The 12,446-nt window shown below is 42.4% G+C and overlaps 1 protein-coding gene across 2 annotated transcripts in view; it reads right to left on the bottom strand.

The window, feature by feature from the left end:
• adcy9 (adenylate cyclase 9) overlaps positions 1-11,888 on the bottom strand; it is a 54,333-nt gene extending 42,445 nt beyond the window's left edge. For both annotated transcript variants that reach the window (XM_042484701.1, XM_042484702.1), the window contains exon 1: positions 7,793-11,888. In XM_042484701.1, coding sequence (XP_042340635.1) covers positions 7,793-9,683 — 1,891 coding nt within the window. In that variant the 5' untranslated portion in view covers positions 9,684-11,888. The remainder of the gene's footprint in view (positions 1-7,792) is intronic.
• Between the last annotated feature and the right edge of the window lie 558 nt (positions 11,889-12,446).

Genomic DNA, 12,446 nt, shown 5'->3' with positions numbered 1-12,446 from the left:
ATTATTATATAAGATAAAATATAGAATGTACAAATAGAGTTTTTCAAAACACATTTTTAGGTCCGTTGTTTGTTTTGTTTTCTTTTACTAATTTCTCCCAAATCCACAGACATTGCCTTTTTCCCCATGTTTTGAAATAAATAAAAAGAATTTGCTCAGGTTTCAAAAAGTTAAATCAGCTTGTGAAAGGCGTCCAAACCCAGCATGACAAAACTGATGTGCATCAAAGTTTCAAAGGGTTAAAAGTCTTAAATTAGTTTTCTACCCTCTGTGCTCACCTCTAAGTGATAAATCTGTGTGTACAAATGTGCACCTGTGTATCTAGGGCACAAAGACTTTGATCAGTCATTCTGTTTTATAACCTGGGCATCTTATCTTTATCATAAAACATGCACACACGCACACTTTGTTTGCCCTGCCAGTGCAGTGTGTGGCTCTCATCAGAAGGTGGCAATCTGAGGAGGAGAGTCAACTATGATACAGATGTCTGTCTGTCTGTCTGTCTGTCTGTCTGTCTGTCTGTCTGTCTGTCTCTGCTGTTACCAGCTCGCTCTCGCCTTGTTCCTGTGTTCTCTAATCAAATTAAAACCCACAGAAAAAAGCTGAGAAATTTTGACTGCAGAAAGTAAACTTGAAATACTTTTTCTGGGTGCTTTTGTGCAAGCGCTAATCTGTATCAAAGGAGCTTTTCAGAAAGCTGAAGAAATCTGTTCAATTATTCTAATTTATGTTTTTGTTAATGTATTAATTTATTTCCATTACTTGTCATTTATCCATTTTTAACTACATATTATTTATTACAGTGGTGGAACATGTCAATATTTGGTATGTGTGCCTAAAAATGACATAAAAGGTTATTGTTTATAAATATTTCTGTTGATCAGCTCATCACTTATTAAACTTTTTTTGGTTCTGGGTTGTGCAGAATGTGCCTTTTTTAACAGCAGACACTTTGACTTGTCAAAGTAGAAAAAGCACAGACTTTACTTATAATATTAACAATGTCTCTGATCTAATCAAGTGTCCCAACAAGTCATGACAGTGAGTCACCATGACCATCAAAAATCTTTTTTTATATTACCTTTTTTGTCTTTTTTATCTTGTCTTAGTAGCTTTATGTCTTAATTCAGGGTGTTCGCATGTATCAGACACTTAAATTTAATTCTATCTTATATCTTTTCAAGATATTTTTAACCCACTTTAAGTTTGTTGTTTTTTTAATCCTCTTTTCCTTTTCAAGCATTGCAGGTAAATATTAAACTAAGTACTAATAGTATATGTGGTCCTGTGAAGAGGTAAGTTCTATTGAGGAATAGGGTTGTTTGATTCAGTAGTGTTAATCTACATTTTGCCAACAGGTTAGTCTAAGTATATGGTAAAAAGACTTTCACACTAAAGACCTCGACTCATTTTGGCAAAAGATATTAAATAATGGATAAATAAAATTAGCTAAAATGTTGGCAATTAAGACCTTACAAATTCAAATTAAAGACTGTTAAGTTACTTTTAAGACCTTGTGTTTATAAAACTAAATTTAGGACACTAAGTACCAGTACCTGCTAAACAAGTACATTTGCAAGGCACTGATTTCTGTGAAAAAGGCCTGCTATGAACAATATAAAATGGGACAGTGCTGCTAAAAAAACTACAAAGCAAACCTTCCCTCGACAGTCTGAATAAAATTATAAACATTACATGACATCTATAAGCCAGGAAAACGTCACCATTGGAAAAGTAACTGTTTGTCTTGACCCATTAGTTTGACTTCCCAGTCTCAGCAGAATCTCACACAAACTCATGAATGTATTTTCATGAAATCTGGCACAAAGATCAGCTCTGGGTCAATGAACTACTGATAGTTATGGTGATGTAGCTGCGGAATTTCGATGACTCCATGGGATAAAACAAGATGAAAAAGGGGATTTTCACCAACTTAAATCTGCAAAGTATGAATTGCCAATCAACAGAACTATTGACGAGTCCATTTCAAAGCATATGGCCTATATTAAATCGGAGCAATGTAACAAAGGAAGCTTTGCACACAGGACAAAAAAGATTGAGACTGAACCTGGATTTCAAATATCTGTTTTAAATGTTGCAGGGTTGTACAGACAGTAAAAAAAAAAAGGTGCAAAAAGTGCAAACATTTGAGTCCGTGTTGGGCTCTCCTCAGTCAAATGTGCGTGTGTCTTCCTCTGCTACACTGACATTTTTCTGACTCTCGCACCAGAAAAGAAGACAAACATAGGAACGTTTTTTAAGGCGCAGCTCATTGCATGTCTACCTCTTATAATTGAGAGAATTTTTTGTTTATTTTTTACATCCATGTACTTAAACTAGCTGCAAAAAACAGAAAATGTCAGTGGAGGGGCTTTGCAAGTCAGAGGCTTCCCTATGAGACAGTTAAAATGTTATCTATACCAGCAAACAGTGGATAAACTCAGTGTCGAATAGCAAAGCCCATGACCCACCGGGGCTGGCCTGGTTATGGTTAAGGATCTGCCATTTGCTGCTGCATGTTTAGGTGACATGTTTGATTTAGCACAGCCTAACCAGCCTCAGGGCATGGACTTCCCACTGCAACACACTGCACTGAAAGAATAGGCTGTTTGTACACATGTGAAGAAAAGAAAAGAGAGACACGTGCAAACAAGCACCTATTTGTATGTGCATACATAAGAATATCGCCCACCCTTAATTTGATTGGCTTCAAAGCCCAGCCCTCAACGCAGACTCATGCTGACTAAAACTGACAAGATGCAAGTGCCACCCTATGATACCATTAGAACAGTTCAAGGTCCAAAACTCCAGTCTGCAGATATACAACATGCTAGCTGCTGTACTGCACTGTAACTGAAATAATACACACACACACACACACACACACACACACACACACACACACACACAGAGAAAGACAAGTCTGAGAACTCCACAGCCTCATTTCCTTTCCTGAAGCCACAGTACAACACTCAACAAGACGAGCCTAAAAAGGCATTAACACAGCAGTTACAGGCAGGACATAAAGACCAGCTAAACAAAAACCCAGGGCAGAAAACTGCAGTCCTGACAACCAGTGAGGTGAAATACTGGTGTGTTAGAAACAGAAAGAGACAGTCGAACAGGTGGACTGGGGAACACCAATGATAAGATTGTGACTCATGTACGTGCAAAGCAGGAAAATGGAGGGTGCTAATATCATAGTATCTCACTGAATAAAAATTGGAGTACGATGTGAGAAAAACAGAGTAAATTAATACAGTGAAAACTAAGAATGGCGTTCTTGTGAGACAAACCGACAGGAAAGAAACACTGCTCACAGATGTGGGAGAAACATAAAACTCCTAATATGCCTGAGACATTTTAAAAAACCACCAACCCAAACACAAACTTGGATAAAGTGTATAAAGTTATTTCAAGCTTTAAGTGTGATAATATTTGACCTCCTCTAAACCTTGCATTAATATGCATTTTGTGTGATCAAACTGCAACTAACTGCAGATAGAGCTTGACCACATGAAAGTATAGGGGCAAATTTAGTCAAAACGCACTGAAAACAGTTTGTGATATCTGATCAGCCAAATGACTTGCGGAGTTGGTCTGTGACGCATTGTGACCACACTGAATAAAAGTGTAAATGCTATTGCATTTGAAATCTATCTACAACTATGTGGGTGGAAATACATGACTGCCAATGACTGTTTCAAACCGGAGAGGTGTTTCAATCCAGAAAACAAAAGCTCATTGCTCCAAGGGCTTTTTCTCCTAATATAGGCAACACATTCCCAAACAGAAGCACATGGCTAATTATTAAGCAAAATTAAGTCATCCTCACAGAGCCATTTACGAAGCACTGGTTTAGCAAATGGTGGAGAAAAGTTATAACCAGTCCTGGCTGCAATGTCCACAAAAAACACATGAACCTGGCATAAAGAAAAGCCGAGGACAAAAACAAGACAAGTCGTTCGGTAGTTGGTTTCAAAGTGGTTCCCTCGTCAAAAAGCCTATGGGATTTTACCACTTGATTTTGGATAACTGTAGAAAATAAGCTCTGTGGCAAAATAATGTTTATGATACTTACACATTTTGTTCAGTAAGATAATCTTCACAACACAACAACTTTTAAGGATTTTTGAGGCCTAAAGCAATCATCAGAAGAAAAAGTGGACATTAGGCTGTAAACAAACTACACTACAGTTACATGGCTTAACGCCACCACAACGAGGCTGTAAAGCTGTGTTCGGCGCAGCACATAGTCTCATTTAGCTACTTGCTCGCAATCGCCTTAAGACACATAAAAGCTTCAAAGTTCACAAGTAGAACAAAATGTGACAATTTCTTAAACTTGTGTTAACCACAGACCTAATTTTGGGCATTTTAACAAAAACCCATAAAAAGATTTTTAAAAAAAATTGACTTTGAGACGAGGGAACTGGAGATGCTGAAACTAATTTCGGGGTTTTGGAATCATCCTGGATCACTCTATTGGGTTGCCATCTGGGGATTTAAGAGAGGGTGTGGTCTAAGATGGTGAATGTCCAACCAGGTGACCAACAGGTGGACACAAATGTTGAAATGCATGTACAAGTTTCAAAACAACCCCATAATTTTCTGTGTATATGGCAACTTCTCAGACCCATTTAGTGATATTAATTAATCCAATGATCCAACGGGGCACACGTGAAACCAACCTAGTTTTGCCAACTTGTGTCAATGGATTTGGAAACTTTCAAAACTGCTGTGAATATTATTTTTCATTTTTATGTTACCCTTTTTACATTTCAGAGCAACTGCATCAGAATCTTAAAATCTTATGAAACAACTTCACACGATTAGAGTGCATATATGCTATATTTGTGTACTTGTCAGAATTTGTAAAGTTCAATCTTTAGCTTGCCTAAACTTCCTATTTTACTATTAAGCACTGTGAAGCATAAAAATATTGCTTGTTTTACCTGGTCTGCAAAATCCTCACTGCATACCTGCATTGTTAATGCATTTGTCAATGGAGGTATGACTCATCCCAGCATCTTTCATTAAATACATAAAGCAGATGTGTGACATTTGGCAGTTATTACAGTCTTGCAAAAGTCTTCATCCCATGTGCTGCAATGTGATGGAAGATTGTTTTTCATCCCTCAGATTTCATGACATATATCACTTAGATTTAGCGCCTTTCAGATACTGACAAACTCCAACTGCATTCATGGTCAAACAAAGCTTGCTTTGCTCAGTTGTTGTTCAAAGGAGAGCGAGCGGGGTGATGGGTATTTAGGGACTAACAGAAAGAGAACGGTTGAAAGCACGCTATCTGAGGCGAATCACTCGGCCTGCCGGGGGATCTGTTGCAAAGCCTTGACTAAAGACAGACAGACAGCACTAAAGCAGTGTTACACAACAGACCACATGTACAGGCCTGGGTGACAGGTGAGAGACTGAGGCAATGAATGTGATAACACAACGAGGATGAGAAGGAGCAGAGGGAGAGAGATGTGGAAGGAAAGGAGGCAGAGAGAAGAGGGGGAAGGAGAGGAGGGGAATTAAAGAAATACACCAAATAATTTAGTTTGGCACCCATGCTAATACTTCTGCATAAAAGATGCTATAAAGAATGAAAAATGCATGAAGATACCGAAGGTGTCAGCTGAGATGAAGATACAGCGATTTATAACACCTATATTTCAAAACTGTCTTTTAACTGAGGGGAAGATGTATTCCGGTTGTGTGACTGTCAAATGGCAAATTCAAGATGATCAGACTGACTTCATGCACACCTCCAAAAACTGACCCGCTCATTGATTTTCAACTCCCTAACTTGCTTGGACAAATTTCTCCAGTCTCTCTGTCTCCAACATGAAGCACTAGTTACATAACTGAGCATGTGTGACTGACAATTTATTCCTCTCAACAAAGTGCTATGTTGATTTCTCTCTATGTCCTTTTCTTTACAAAAGAAAAAGAAACCCCTCTTTCTTGCCGCAAGAGAGGCAAACTGTTAAGGTCATCTCTTTCTCTGAGCAGGAAACTGTGGGTTTCTGTTTAAGCAGGAAACTAGATGCCATTCTCCTCTTTTCACTCCCTCAACAAAAGCTGCATGTCAATATCTCACTCTGTCACTGTTCGCCAGTCTGGAAATAGAGAGTGATGGCACCATTTAGAGCCAAGTGTGAATACACTCTGACACAAGGCCTGACAATAGAACAGACAGTCTATGTTCGCGAGAGACCTAAGATTAGACGACCCACGAGGAATCCCCTGCTGGAGAGATTAGCTCCATTGATGCTGCTTTCCACAGAGTATTGAGACAGACTGTGTGTGTGTGTGTGTGTGTGTGTGTGTGTGTGTGTGTGTGTGTGTGTGTGTGTGGACTCAGTATGAGCAGCGGGAGCTGAACAAATTGCAGACATCCAAGTCAAATGTATTTCCATATCTTTTAACCTCTGTCTGGTGTCTGTCTAGTCTCTGCCCCCTCTGCTCCACTATTCCCATCCTAATATGTGCGGTGGGCACAGTATGATAAACACCTGTTTAATCCACTGGAATCCTGTACAATATGTGCCACAGAACAGTAAAGCCGGTCAGCTCTCCTATTATCAACTGCAATCTCCAGCTCAAACATTCTGGCCGACCACAACAACAAGTGGCAAACACAGTCAGAGAGATATAATGAACCAAACATTGCACCGACTCATAGCTCCAAGGAAAAACAGGATGTTGGGCACTTTGAACTGGACTGGACAGATTTTTGTTTGGTTCAGAACTGTGTTTAATTCAATCGGTCTCATCTGTGAAGCAAAACTGACCTTGCCTGACTTCATCTAAACGATCACATATAACAGCTTATGTGTGAGCCACAGTCACATACCGTCTCTGCCATGTATGCCACAAGTAAACACATCCCATCATCATTGTGTCAGTCTAGTATTACTATGCAAGTTATAACATTTGTCTGTAACAAGGATTTCAAATCCATTTGCTGTATTTGCAGATTAAAGTTTCTAATCTCACTGACACAAGCCTCTGTCATTCAAATACAGAGCTCCAAAAGATATCTGTAAAGTGCTGCTTCAAAACAATACAATCGTAATTCTTAAAAGCACTGACAGCAGAGGGCAATTAAGGTCATTACAGAAAGCGTAATATATTTCCTCAAGCAACAAAATGGCATTAAAATTGCGTACTGGTTGCTCTTCATTTCATAGTTTAAGATAACAAGTTGGTTCAGTGATTTCTGAATACAATCCTACAGGTAGTGACAGTGGAATCTGGTATTAGCTGCTACTGAATGTTACATGATATTCAATTGATATAAACCAAAACATGTCTTTCTTCCTGGTGCGCTAATCTCTTGATCTTGTATCCCGATCTCCCGAGCTTCTGTTGGTGCACCGTCTCAACAGGACTGACTGGTCAGATAACATACTTTAGTGCTGTCTAAGCACGTGGTGACCCGACTCAACCCTGATGACCAAGTGCTACGGTGAACATGTTCAGACAATGCTTTTAACCTTTACCCTTTACCCTGTGGATATCATAATATTCAAATGCAATGTCCTTCTTTTTTGGCTTTTACTGCACTGTTCAGCTATTTATTACAAAATAAGTGCTCGGCATTTTATCAGAACCTTAATGGCCTTTTAAGACAGACTTTATCTTTAAAAGTAATCACCATTAATCAGTAGAATCTGTGTCCAAGACCAGTCATTCTCTCTTCGTGATCATCTTGAATTTCTAGATTAAGATTGTGTAAAAAAAAATTCATGAGGAAGTTAAGAGTTGAACAGCCACTTACCTTTCAGTTTCTCCACCACACTTTGTCCAGCTCTCTCCGCCACCCGCCCATCCTCCCTCTGGTAGTGATCATCCAGGAATCGGGCAGTAGCTTCTGACAGGTGGACCTTCCCCGCCACGCCAAGCTGCTCCATCAAGTTAGCCAGATTGACATCATTTGACCACACGTCAAACTTGAAGCGCTTCATTCCCAGGATCCCACACAGGACAGTGCCCGTGTGGACGCCTACACGCATGCTGACAGTCTCACACGTCTCATGGCAGAACTGCTCGATGGCCTGGATCATGCCCAAGCCCATCTCTACGCAGCAGTAGGCGTGATCCGGCCTGGGCTCAGGGCAGCCAGCTACACAATAGTAGCAATCTCCCAGAGTGCTGATCTTCTCGCAACAGGTCAGTTCACAGAGTCGGTCAAAACGTCCAAACAGATCATTGAGAAGGCCCACCAAGGCTGGCGCTGACTTATTGGCAGACATTCGAGTGAAACCCACAATGTCCGCAAAAAGAATGCTGACAGGCTCCATTCGTTTCATATTAAAAGGCCGGAAGATGATCTGCCCACGGGGGATGGAGGTCTTCTTACGTTTGTGATTGTTGTAAGGGTAATTCTTGGCGCTTGTGGCACTTTGGGCTTGTGAAGCTCCACCGCTTCCTCCACCACCCACTGAGACGGCTGAGGCAGAGCAGGCACCAGAGGAATAACGCTTGCCAGAGTTTTCACCACCGCCCTCATCATCGCCTTGCTTCATCAACTCATCTGCAACTCGCCGTGGCATGACTGAGTGGATCATACGCTCCTTCAAGGCCTTCTCCACCTCCAAGTCTTTGCCATGCATGATGGCCTGGCCCACTTTGAGAAAGGTGCTGCGAGAACGCACCTCCGACATGATGAAGAGGTGGATGCCTATGACGTGGGCGCACAAGTGGAGCAGAGCTTTGGCCGGACCCAGCCAGCGGAGGGTGTCTCCTTCCCAATCTGAACTTGACCCCGCTAACCCTGTAGTGTCATAACTCCTTTGAAGCAACGGCAACCATTCTAATGCCTCGAATAATATAGAATAGAGGAACCCCAGCATCACGGAGGCATACAGACGGACATGGAGGACGCTGTACAACAACAAGAGAACCTCCATGCACAGCGAAAAGGTGCCCACGGGGGAGATGCAAGGGGTTGGAGCTGGTGCTGCTTTGTCTTGTGAGCGATACGACTCGTTCCCTCCGCCTGCCCACTCCAGCTCAGTGTAACCAGCAGTCTGTATCTGTGGAGCTAAGGTGATGGCAAAAGTGACCGCAATCAGAAACAAGGAGGTTTGGTTGTACAGCCACGTGTAGGGCTGGGTTAAGGTGAACAAAAAGAGGAGCACGAGGATGACTAAAAAGGAGGCTGTAGGGGCGAGGAAGGTCACGGGGTTGCAGCGGTCACTATTGACCCCAAAGTACACCCCCCAGAGTACAGCTGCCACCGCCAGGTAGAAAAGGACATATCGGAAGCGCCGCTGTGTCTGAGGAAAACACCTCTCTTGGCACGCATCTTCCAGGATGAGGGAGTCAAATTTGGGGTCCCAGCACTGAGCAGCAGAGCGCTCAAACAGAGGTGGTGCCTTTCTTTGCACCCTGGATGTGGAGGTCCCAGCCGGTCTGGAGTCTGCTGAGCTGCAGGTGGAGGAGATGCTGTATTTGTGGAGGTTAGGGTTCGTTTTACTGACGGCCCCATAGCCTCCAGCTCCTCCTCCGGCTCCTGCTCCACTGCTGGCAGCCTTCAGTGGCTCATGTTGATGCACGTGTGGCGCGCTGTTAGTAATCCGCACGGTCACGGCGCCATCCCCGCTGGAATCGCAGCTCACTTCCGTGCCATGCATGAGAAGCTGCCGGTGATGTTGCAGAGTGGCCATATTGACCGGTGTGACGAGGAAAACGGGGAGGGTGAAGGAGAGGTGTGAAATATTAATATCTTCTGATGGCGCTCAGACAATTAGTCTCGGTGCGTGGGCACCGTGTGTGCACATGTGGCACGGAGAGAAGAGGGGGGAGGCGGCGGGGAGAGAGTGACAGGCGGTCAGACAGAGAGAGAGAGAGCAAAAGGTGTTTGTTGGAATAATCACAGTGCATGAATGGTGAGCACGGCACAGACGTCTTTGCTACGCACACAGCAGCCTGCACACTCACTCACACAAGATGCGCCGTTCCAGTTTCTTGAGCAGTTCATTATCCGACCCCGGGTTTGCGTCAGTACTCACATTACATGTATCCTTCTCCAAAGAGGCTCTGGGTTTGAGCCCGGCTTTCTCTCCAGCTGCGGTAAAAACACTGTCATCACTCTTTCTGCCTCCTGAATTGAACATCCTTCTCGGAAAGGACTGGTTAGTGATGCAACCTTTTTTTCTTCTTATCCCTTCATCAAAGCGCTCCTGACGTTACATGACTGGAAATGACCTCCCGTGGATGTGCGCAATATTTCGATACTGCTGACATTACAAAGCCAGATTAGGAAAAATACACAGATTTATCTTCATTCCCTTTTTTTTTCCTGCCTCGAAAAACAGCTCTCATGTTCAGGGCTTCATTGCATGAGCAGATGCAGATACAGGCTGTCAACAGTTGGCGTTGTGCACAGCAAGTGGCTACAAAAGTTACACTGTCCTTCTTATCTCCACAACATGCGCGACAAATGGTCCATTTACGCCTCCTTTCCCTCTCTTAAAAACACGCAACAAAAGCTTGTTATGAACAGCTAGCAGTGCTAAAATAATGTGTGGACAGTTTGAATTTTTCGCCATAAAGCATCAAAATTGTAAGAAAATTGAAAAATAATAATAATAATCTGTCCTCACTTAAGACTCTTGCCTTGTTTCACATTGTATGCTGTAAATGTTTTTACCCTACATAAAAATAGTGCGAAAATAATGTGGGTAAACTGTTAATTGCGTTAAATAAAAAAGTGGGAGATCTATAATTAAGGCAGCTTTTACCTTCCACTACATCCCTTCTCGTGCATGGCTCAGTGTGCTAAGGATTTGCATTTCTTATTCCCATACGTCCTCCTTCCATCTTTATTCCAGCGGGGCCATGGAAATAGTCCACACTGAGTTATTTGGGAGCCCTGTCCAGTCCAAGATCCAGATCATGAGAGGCCTGACAGGCAGGCCTATTCCCACGGATCCAGCCCCGTCCTTTCCTGAACTCCCTCTCCGGATCTCCACCGTTTATTCCCCCTCTGCTTCCCAAAGAGGGGGTCGGTGAGGGGTATGCGCTATTCAGGGACGCGTAATCCGAAAAGAGAAACGCAGAAAATACCATCCGCTGGCCCAAATTAGTGTAGGTTTGCCTCTGCTGGGAGTGTCTGCAACTTGTTGCGCGCAGTTGGCAAAATATACAGCTATGAGGAACAGCCTCGGTCGGAACAGGCTGGTCTATAAATAGTGATGATCAAAACTCTTGCAATAACAACACCAACGAAGAGAAACATTTGAATGCCTTTCAGCAATTTAAACCGTTTAACAAGAGAAGCGCTCGAGAGAGAGAAAAAAATGTAATAGGCTACTTAAAAATCACGTCGTAAAACGCGTGCAAAAACGTCAGCGATAGGCCCCCTCTCCTTTCCAAAAGCTCCCAAACTTTTTTTCCCAGGCCGTATTTCCTGCGTTTGGAGAGGAGACCCAGTTAGGAGTCTCTGGTTATTTGGAGCTGAGGCTGGATTTCCTCCCCTCGCATTCCCCCCAGAGCAAAGAAGTAGAAAATCCCCAGAGCAATGCAGGAAACCCCTTGGATCTCTCCTCGGCGGGATTATCAAAAACAGTCCCACAAAACTGCTCTGTCTCCTTATCTTCACCAGTTTCTCAGGTCTGGATTGCACTAGTTTTCGCTGGCATGCATGTGTCCAACAAACACAACACTGTGCGCTCTGGCTGTGGTGCGTCCTCTTCCGTCCGCCGCTGGTTGCCTCCCTTTTTCCCCCTGATATAGCTCTCTGCTGGAGTTGGGGGCTAAATAAAAACAGAGCTACAGCGGGAGTTTCGCGGCTGCTTTTCCGTGTTATCCGGGTGAAGGCAGCGTCTCCACTCCCGTAGTTTTCACCATCCTCGCTGTGACTGGGTCGGAAATCCTCCCCCAGCTGTTGTGGCGGTGCGGGTTGGTGGGACCAGCCTGTCAAGCAAACCACAGTTTAGAAAAACACCGTTTCCGGTCTCCCTTTTCAAGGCGGCCAATAAGATAATAAATAGGCTTTTTTTTTCATTCAGTACATTCAGTGGTCAATACAAAAATTTATAAATGAAAATAATGACACACGTAGGTACAAACCAATAAGCCAAAAATAAAATAAAATCTGCACAGGTATGAACATAAGCAGGAGTTTACCTAATTAGTTATGTAATACAGCTATAATATTTGCATAAATTGCATTTTGATTCATTTTTACTGCATATTTTCAAGTTAGAAATTGTTTAGATATATTATTATTATTTTATTTAGTTATTTATTGATTTATTTATTTATATAACACCTTTAATAACAGATGTTATTAAATCAAGGAATTTGGGGGATAATGAAACAAATATCAACAAACATGTCAAACAGAGTCCAGAAAGGTCAATAAAATGCAAACACAAAAAGTCCACAAGAATAAAGCAAATAAAAGGAATAAAAGTGATAAGACC

Source organism: Plectropomus leopardus, chromosome 4 (genome assembly GCF_008729295.1).
Source record: "Plectropomus leopardus isolate mb chromosome 4, YSFRI_Pleo_2.0, whole genome shotgun sequence".
NCBI lineage: Eukaryota > Metazoa > Chordata > Actinopteri > Perciformes > Serranidae > Plectropomus > Plectropomus leopardus.
Note: the sequence above shows the minus strand (reverse complement) of the source record. Positions and strands in the feature narration are given on the sequence as shown.